The sequence below is a fragment of the Camelus bactrianus genome, chromosome 29 (assembly GCF_048773025.1).
Source record: "Camelus bactrianus isolate YW-2024 breed Bactrian camel chromosome 29, ASM4877302v1, whole genome shotgun sequence".
NCBI lineage: Eukaryota > Metazoa > Chordata > Mammalia > Artiodactyla > Camelidae > Camelus > Camelus bactrianus.
This window is the reverse complement of record NC_133567.1, coordinates 20,209,934-20,219,795: the sequence shown is the minus strand read 5'-3', so window position 1 is coordinate 20,219,795 and position 9,862 is coordinate 20,209,934. Positions and strand designations below refer to the sequence as shown.

General features: G+C 37.0%; 1 protein-coding gene and 1 long non-coding RNA gene across 2 annotated transcripts in view; one reads left to right on the top strand and one right to left on the bottom strand.

The window, feature by feature from the left end:
- The window catches only part of LOC123615867 (uncharacterized), an 82,192-nt gene that overhangs the window by 18,290 nt on the left and 54,040 nt on the right, over positions 1–9,862 (bottom strand). The gene's annotated exons all lie outside the window — the stretch shown is intronic.
- Positions 3,274–7,124, top strand: LOC105066418 (fatty acid-binding protein 9). The gene is made up of 4 exons (XM_010951745.3): positions 3,274–3,462; positions 5,928–6,100; positions 6,553–6,654; positions 6,821–7,124. Exons 1-4 carry the CDS (start codon positions 3,390–3,392, stop codon positions 6,869–6,871), a joined length of 399 nt encoding a protein of 132 aa, XP_010950047.1. The 5' UTR covers positions 3,274–3,389; the 3' UTR covers positions 6,872–7,124.

Here is a 9,862-nt window from a genome sequence, read left to right as displayed (position 1 = left end):
ATTACTAAATATGAAGTCTTTCTTTAGCATAGCTATAGTCAAGTAACTATCTCTTAACTACTAAGGTAGTTTTAAATGTAATGAAATTGTGTACAGTCCACAGCTGGCCCAGGTACTGTCATTTCACACCCTCTGTCCTGGAGCCTTAGGAGAGAGAAGTAGAGTAGCAATGAGTAATGTGGGAAAAGATTTCTAGGCTATACATTTTAATCTGAAAAAATATTGGTAAACCAAACTATCCCTGGCTCTCCCAAGAATTAAGTCCAAATAATCCCATAATATTTATTCCAGGAAAGAGGTGACAGCCTTGTAATGAATAATGATGCAAATGTTCTTGTAGTGTTTTCCAAATTTTCCTTTTTTTCTTACCAATGGCACTTTTTATTCAAATAAGCTGTTGAATATGTTCTAGAACTTTTTATTCAAGTAAAATCTCCATGGTACCCCGATATACAAAGCAGACAATAACGATAATAAGGCTTCCTAGCTAGGTAGGAGTATGTGTTCATTTGTGTGTGTGTGTGTGTGTGTGTATTGTTTCTTCTGCACATTGTGGGGCTTTGAAGCATCACTACAGATCATTGGAGTTCCATGTACAACAAAAAACAACTTGACTTAAAAACAGGCAAAGAACTTGAATAGACATTTCTCCAAAGAAGATATAGAAATGGCCAATAAGCACATGGAATGATGTTCAACATCACTAATCATTCATGATTATGCAAATCAAAATTTCAATGCGATACCACCTCATACTCATTAAGATGAAGACACTATTTTAAAAAATAACTTATTAGTGAGGATGTGGAGAAATTGGAGCTTTTGTGCCATGTTAGTGGGAATATAAAGTGGTACAGCTACTGTGGGAAACAATAGGGTATTTCCTAAAAAAATTAAAAATAGAATTACCATATGATCCAGCAATTCTGCTTCTGAGTATATACCTGAAAGAATTAAAAGCAGGGTCTCAAAGAGGTATTTGTACACCCATGTTTATAGGAGGATTGTTCACAGTTGCTGAAATGTAGAAGCAATCCAAATGTCCATCAACAGATGGATAAGCAAACTGGTATTTACATACAATAGAATATTATTGTGTTAAAAAGAAAGAAAATTCTGAGATACGCTACAACATGGATGAGCCTTGAGGACATTATGCTAAGTGAACTAGGCCAGTCTCTCCATTACACACACACACACACACACACAAAGAAATATTGCATGATTCCACTTACATGGAGTACTAAAAGTCATGGAGGCAGAAAGTAGAATGGTGGTCACCAGGGAATGGGGAAAGGGGAGAGTGGGAGGCTATTGCTTAATGGGCATAGAGTTTCAGTTTTGCAAGATGAAAAGAGTTCTGGAAATAGATGGTTGTGACAGTTGCAAAACAATATGAATGTATTTAATGCCGCTGAAGTGTGCACTTAGAAATGGTTAACACAATTAATTTTATGATAAATATATTCCATCACAATAAAACATTAGGAAAAAAATCTAATGTGGCTCCAGTTAAAATATTCAATGTACAGCGATAAGTTAGCAGACATATTTCCAAATACTTTTGTAGCTTCTAGTACATATTTAATTTCATCAGTATGCCTCAGCAATGGAGAATGTAGCATCTCAAAATTAAAGTTTTATTCAAAACTACTTAACATCTAAAATGTCACAGGACAGAAAGCTGATGTAGAAAACGAGATACTGAAGAAGCATAGAAAAATAAGATCATGGAGAAATACGCATTGAAACTGTCATGGAAACAAGACTCGTAACTGTTCTATAACAAGGTACTATATTCTAGTTCTTTTACTAGGATTAACAATTATTCTTCACAGAGTATTCTTCTGTGAAATTTTTTAAATTGAGAAAATGGTGCTTTTTAAAAATAATCGAAGGAGCCAAAGGCTAGTGATGGTAGTGGCAGGACTGGGGAGAACTTTCTCAAAGCAGAAGGGAGATTTGTATGGTAGCAATGAGACACTGAGCAAAGGTGAAGGAAGCCTGAGAGCCCCTCCACCATCACATAACCACAGGGAGAGAGCTGTCCTATGAGCAGGTCAGGAGAGACAATGTATTAAAACCTTATCTTTAGTTGCCATTAGAGAGGTTGAGATTAGTGATGAGGAAAGCCATCAGTTCAGATGAAATAAACCCTGTTTATTCCTTTTATCATTCATTCACAAAACATGTATTGAGCACCTATAATATACCAGGCACTACCTCAGAGATACAGAAGTGAGTAAGTTATATTGTCTTTGCTTAATGCACTCATAAAGTGGCTCAGGGGACAGCTGGAGGATAACTCGTTGCAATAGCATGAGAAAAGGCTTCTAAAATACTCCTATTAAAGTATAATTGTATCCCATAATAGGGATCAGCCAGCTCTGAACCGGTCTCCCCAAGGAGGAGCTGTTTGAGTTGGATCTGGAAAGCTGGGAGATGCTGTGTGTAAGGCCAGCACCACATGATACCTGGAGTTGGTTGTTTTGAGTCCAAATTAATTTAGGCGGCGCTATTTACAAAGGCATGTCAATCATGAAGGCTTAAGCTGTAACAAAAATCAGGATACAAAGTTATTTAAATAATAATGGAATTTATTAATTCTAATAAAGATTCCAGAAATAAAGTGGTCTTGAGCACCCCCCCCCCCTTTGGCTCTGTCATTCTCAGTTTTGGCCTCATCTTTGAGTTGGTAACACAATGGATGCAGTAGTTCTAAATATCACAAAACACCATCAGTGATAATTGTTACTTTTCTTCCCAGTCCACAATTGCTCTTGATGAGCAACACTGATAATATTAATAATACCCTATACCTCACTCCAACCAACTGTAGGCATTTCAGTTACATTAACTAATATCAATTCATCAACCCTGCAAGGAAGGGAGGGGAAGATATTATTTTAATGAAGAGGGTACTCTGGCACTGTGACTTGTCCAAATGAAAAACAGCTGAGGTAGACCAAGCAAGGATGTCCTTGGATCAGATGGGAAGACACCTCAGTCAGGTGTTCATTAGACATTTGCTGGGATATGCCTTCAGAGCTGACTCAGCATTCATAGTGCAAAATGCTGATGTCTGTTGAAAACTGTCTCCATTCCACAAGTAGTATTTATCAGGTGACTCTTGGGTTGTAAATCTCTTTGCTAGAAGTGATAGTTGACTTCAATTCAGCTTAATATGTTAATTTTGTTTATTTATTTGGAGGTAAATCAAGTGAGTCAATGCTGGTGCCTAGAACCTTTGGTCTTGCTGCTGCCCATTGGCCATTTCAGAAGAGTCACGTGATGAAGATGACGTTTAAATGAAGATACTGGTAGCAGTGTCTTGCCTAACTTTCTTTGGCTTTTGGTTGTGAGTGCCTCTTCTCAACAAGCTTTCCATCATGATTGAGCACTTCTTGGGAACCTGGAAGCTGGTCTCCAGTGAAAACTTTGAGGAATACCTGAAACAACTGGGTGAGAAATGCCACCACAAGATTTGGAAATTGGCAATGCATTTTGTGATGTGCTTGGGTTTGCACTTTGCAGTGAATTTTCCTACAACTGTCTCTTTCGTTTATGATCCTAGAGTATATTCTTATGATGTTAACAAAGCTTATGCATCTACTTTCACTTTTTTTCTTACTAGTAATAATTATCTCTTTTTGTAATACTAGGCTGACAGTTATTTCCTTCTAATTTTTTAATCCATATATTTAAACCCATTTATTCTTTTTGAAAATACTTCATCCTACCCCCATGATAGAGATTCTTTTTAGCTTGGTCATTTCATTAAATAGCTTTTCCCAGCTTCACATTTATGGGCAGTAATACCTATCTATAATTAAATTTATCAGCTAAATCTGTTTCAAGGTTTGCTTTAAGTTATAACTTCAAAAGAGCAATAGCAACAAACAAAATTTCTGGCTGGTTAATTTTTAGAGTTCTGGTGCACATGGGAGATATCTTAAAACACTATTTTGCAAAATTTCAAAGGCTTTATTGGAGCAATGGAACATTTTCTCATGGAATTTTTCACCATTGGGTATTTCTCAGAAGTATAAACTCTGTTCATACTTTCATTCTTACTCAAGTTCAGTAAACATCATTTATAGTGGCTCAGGTCTATAATAACAACTATTCTTTGCTAATGATAGAAAAACAGTAATTATTTAATATTCAAATAATTATATAAATATTATATTTATATATTTAATTGTAAATATTTCATTTTATATATAGATATAAAGTCAAGGATTTTTTTAATCTTACTTTTTTAAAAAAAACTTGGTTGAAATGATCAATACATAACGAGAAGTCAATGTGCTCATAATGTAATATTTGTTACTTTTTCTTTAGTATGAACTCTCTCAGGAAGTAATAAAACCATGTTTCCCTATCTCTTCCTGGATTCATAGACTCCTCTGTTTTGAGTTTAAAATTTTTTTTTCGATAATAAATAATTAAATAAGTTTGGGGGCATCTGAGAAACCTGAGGCTTATGCTAAACGTTGCCATGTTTTGACTGGGGACTGGACTTAAGCAAAGTGCAAGAGGGAGTAACAGCTGAGCACCTACTAGGTGTCGATTGCATGCCAAGAACCATCATTTAACCTCCTAGCAACTATGAGGTGAGAACTACAGATATCTGCCTGGACCACTGAGAAAGCTCTTGGTTACAGAAGGGAGATAACGTGGCCAGGCTAACAAGTGGCAAAGCTGGAGCCTGCTCTTTAACCACCCAGCTCCTCACTCTTCCGTGATCCACACCTAACACTGCTTTTCTGTCATCAGAGGCGTCCCATCAGTCGATGATCTGCATGTGAGCTCGAGTTCTACGCGGACACTGAGAGAGGGGGGAGTCAGCTCTTCTGCCCACCTATAGCGGGAGCCAAGTTCAACAATGGACAATCCCCAACCTGAACAGTAGGGCTAGGCTCTCAGCCGGATGGTCCAGCCTGCATACCTCGCCTTTACTTGGCCAGACCTGAATTTTATCTGCTAACAAGGGAGAAGCTTGGACTTTATAAATCATACTCTTTCAGAGTAGATTAGACACTCTGAAAATTTCATTTCTTGGGGTTTTTTTTCTTTTTTATCAAAGTAGAGTTAGTTTGCAAAGTTGTGTCAATTTCTTGTGTACAGCATAATATTTCAGTCATATATATATACATATATTTCTTTTCATATTCTTTTTCATTGTAGGTGACTAGAAGATATTGAATATAGTTCCCTGTGCTATACAGTAGAAACTTGTTGTTTCTTTTATATATGGCAGTTAGTATCTGCAAATCTTGGAACTCCCAACTTATCCCTTTCCAACCCCTTCCCCCACTGGTAACCATAAGTTTGTTTTCTGTGACTGTGAGTCTGTTTCTGTTTTGTAAATAAGTTCATTTGTGTCTTTTTCTCAGTTTTTCTTTAAGAAAAAAAGTGTGCTAAAATTCTTGGAGAGTTAGAAAACCTGTATTTAAATTTCAGCTCTGCTTATTACCAGACACATCACCTAGAACAAGCCTCTCTACCTCTCTGAGACTCGGTGTACTCATCTCTAAAATGAGGATAATAACACCCCTGCACTGTTGTTGCAACACTTCATGACAAAGCATGAGTGTCTGATCACCTAGAAGTCACCCTACAAATAGACATTTTAGATGGAGTCCAAGAGTCTCCAAGATTTTAGGTGAGGCACACTAGTCTCAAAAAGTGAATTTAGCTTTTCAAAATGTCAAGTATAATAGTGTAATTACTAGACATATCTTCTGATTAGGGTGGTCTGTCTTCATCCAGCCAGCACAGAGATCACTGAAGACATTTATGACATATTATTCAAAACTTCATCCTGGGAAGTGTGCGTTCTTTTAAAATTGCTTTCCAAAAGTGATTACTAGCACTTCTTCCTAAACTTCTTAAGAAGATAAGTTGTTTTCTCTGCCTTGTAGGAATGAGTGTTACAGACCAGAACCTTGCAGGGTTAGCAAAGCCGAGAATCACCATTAGTGCTGACAAGGAGAAGGTTAACATCAAGACAGAAAGTTCTTTCAAGAACTTTGAGATCTCCTTCAAGCTGGGGGAAGAATTTGATGAAACCACAGCAGACAACCGCAAAGTGAAGGTAAGAATCCTCCTGGTCCACAATCAGGTAAAAGCTAGAAGATGGTTAGGCATGGTTTATTCCAATTTGATTAATTATCCAGTCACTTTGGGCTTGTTTTATTAATTAACATTGCACATCTCTAAAGTCAGTTCTTTGGCAAATGATTCAGAGCTAAAAAATTCAACACATTTTCACTGTTTTTCTGATCTCTCTTTGTCATTGTATAAAAGAGCACGCAGAAGGATTATTCACAAATAGTTTAGGTATTGCTTACCTGGGGGAGAAAAGCATTAATTGAATAATCTCTTGAAACTTTCCAAGTCTGATGGCATTAAATTATGACAAAAACTGATGTGAGAATTTTGGAGCAAAGAATTTCAAAACTGAGATGAAAAAGTAAATGTCTAGTCTTGTGTAGATTAGAATGTAGTAAAGTGCTATTTCTAACAGATTCCTTTCTGCTTTTATAGAGTATCGTAAAATTAGATGGTGGCTCAATGATTCATGTCCAAAAATGGCTTGACAAAGAGACCACAATCAAAAGACGAATTGTAGATGGCAAAATGGTAGTGGTGAGTTTTCTCTAAATTCAATTTTTTTTTTACATGTTCTTATTTGAGGCATGCCTTTCAAGTTACTCAGTTGTTTTGCATCCTGAATAGAGGGTCTGGGGAAAGAGGAACAGAGCAAGTTCAACCTGTCATCTGCCAACTGTAATAGATTCCTCTTTGCTTTTAGGAATATACCATGAATAATATTGTCAGCACTCGAATCTACGAAAAAGTGTGAAGAAAGTATCTACAGCAGTGAAAACTTGCTCACTAACAGGAAACTGGGACTTGAAGAAGATATGCCTCAGGGCCAGAGATTTAAAAAAAAAACACTCAGCATAAATTTGCTCAATAAAACCATCAAATTAAGTGCAGTTTGGGAGCCGTGTAATAGTGAGGGTTAGGGACAATCTCCTCAGCGGGTGAGACAAGACGTTACTTTAGCCCGTGGTGTGACTGGAAGATCACTAAAGTGCCCTTTATCCTTTGTACACCTGACTTCTGAGTTCGTTGATTTTCCTCCAGTGGCCCCATTCCATACAGGTTAAGGCATTCTGGCAAAGGGTGCTCTGTTGAAATTCATGTGACCTGGAAGCAGGATGTATTATAATCATCAGAACCCACTTTGGGCAGCACAGATGTTGAAAACCAACACTGCTGTTCTATTTTTGCAGAAGTTTGTCCCTGCTTAGTAGATAAGATAGATGATAGATAGACGGATAGATAGATAGACAGACAGACAGATAAATGATAGATAAGGGGGGAGAGAGAGACACTACAAAATAGTCTGGACATTATACACTGTGCTTTAACTATTATAGAAGAACACTTAAAACAATCATTATCTTACTTTTCCATAAACTCACTTAAAATAATCAGACTACTTCATTCTGTCATCATTGCTTACAACTTAGTTTTTGCAGCATATTTTATTAAGTGACAGTCCCGAATTTCCAAGTGCTCAGTAAGAATATAATTGTTAGAGCTACACAAAGTCCCTCAATAGTTCCACCAAGTACTGTTGCTAGGAAGTATTCTCAGGGCAAGTATTCTTAGAGCAAAACAGGGTAATACATGTAAAATTAAAGGGTAAAGCCTAAGAAACTTAGAGTATTTGTAGCAGTGGGAGGAGGAAACGGAAAAATGAAGAATTATGTAAATATCATGTTGCAACTCAAACATAAAAGCAGATAGTAGTTGATCAAAGATAACTCTTAAGGGTAGGGTTTAATATGTGCTGATGTGTCATCTAAACTGGGTGAGAAGTGAAAAGTGGAAAGGGACGCTATCAATAATTACACCTGGACAACAAGCATAAACTGAGGCTGTCCTAGGCAAACTGGACGGTACAGTCACCCTAGTAGGGATGAAACCGATGCGTAATGTACAAAAGAACCAGTCATGTGACTGGGACAATAATTGAATTCTTATTCAAGGAAAGGAACTAGGAAAGGAACATGTTAAACCCTGAAGTATACAGCTGTGCATGTGAAGTGATGGGCTTGGTGGTGGCCACACAGCTGCCAGGTGTGGGCAGTGACAGTCATCCCCAGTGACTTGTCTCTGTCCCTCCTAAAGGACTCAAGTGTGTGCAAAAGGTAACCATGCTTATTCTCCAGGAGTCAAAGAGGCTTTCAACACCCAAAATAACATCTTGTGAGCAAAGGCGACCACAGGCCGATGTCTCCTTCATCAGAAGATGTTCTCTGCCACGGGGCTGCAGATGACAGCACTTTACCAACACCTCGGACTGGGGGTTGAGGAGTATTCCACAACCATCCAGGAGAGGGTATTTTTCTATAAAGCACTAGGCACTGACTCATTTAAATCTTTGGCTTTGCAAAGGCAAAATTTTAAAAAGAATAATATAGTTTGGAATTTTCAATACCTATTTCTCTTCTTTTAAGTGTCACACCTCAAAGAACAAACAGCCTAAATAAGAAATAAAATCCTAATGCGGAGTCTTTAGTAGGTAGAAATAAACATGCTACTCCTGAGAAGATCACTTGTTCAGCAAGTTCCTACTCAGTGACCACTGTCTGTTCAATACTTTCTGTATTAAGTGATGGCAAACAGCAGAGAGTTAGACATGACGTTCACAACTGCCTTCTGATGTTACAATTAGCAGAGGCATCTTGAAAGCCTATTACTTTTATTTTTATTCTCAGTCAAATCATATCAAAATTTCTTTAAGAAAAAAAATTCATTAAAGTTTATACTTAGAATAATTAGTCTTTACTAAGGACATTCATATGATCAATCTCTTGGTATATCTGACTTGCGTTCAAATTCATTACCTATCTCTAAGTAAATAACATCATATTTGTCAAGTTGTACTGGATTCATAGAAAAAGGGTAATAATGATGTTGTTCATGGCTGAGCAATAAAAAGCCATTATTTATTCACTTTCCAAAAGGGCTGGAAAAAGAGGAAGTGAGAGTAGATTTTATAAACCACAAAGGAAAATATATTTTATTTTTGAATATTTTTAGACTGAATAACTAATAGTAAACCATTAGATTTTAAATCCACACTGAAATTTATAGAAAAGTATTAATTATACAAAGATGAATCCTACTAAAACCATGATTAATACTCTTATCAAAGATTAATACTATTATCACCAGATTTCTTTTTTTGCTACCCAGTATTATTTAAAAAATCACTGACAAAAATAATTTGTTTTGAACATTTTTAGTGTATTCAATTTTCATCATTTGGTGCAAAAATGCAATAAACATAACAGGAAATGCTTTTCTTTGATGGTTATAAAAAGATAACTGACTAGTCTGAAGATAGTAACAAAAAATAGATGGAAAATTAAGATGAAATATCGGGACATTATCTAACCCTCAAGTTACAAATTCTTAAGATTTCTATTTTAAACATTGAGGGGAAAATACATTCTGTCCACTTTGAAGTTTGATATCTAGATCCTGTGTAACGTTTGAAGGGGGACAATGTGAGGGGGGACCACCTAACCACCAGCCCCTTGGTAAAACAGGACATGCCTGCTACCCCCAGACACACACCACAGGGAAGTGGAATGAATAGGGGGTGAGACCCATGCAGAACAGGGCTTGAATCCTGCTTTGGCCATTGACTGCCAGGTGAGCTTCCATGGGGCATGCACCCACTTTAGTTTTCTCCTTTGCAAAACTGAGACTATCCACTTCACAGGGCTGTGGTGAGGGTAAATGAGACAATATGCGAGGGACCAGCACAGGG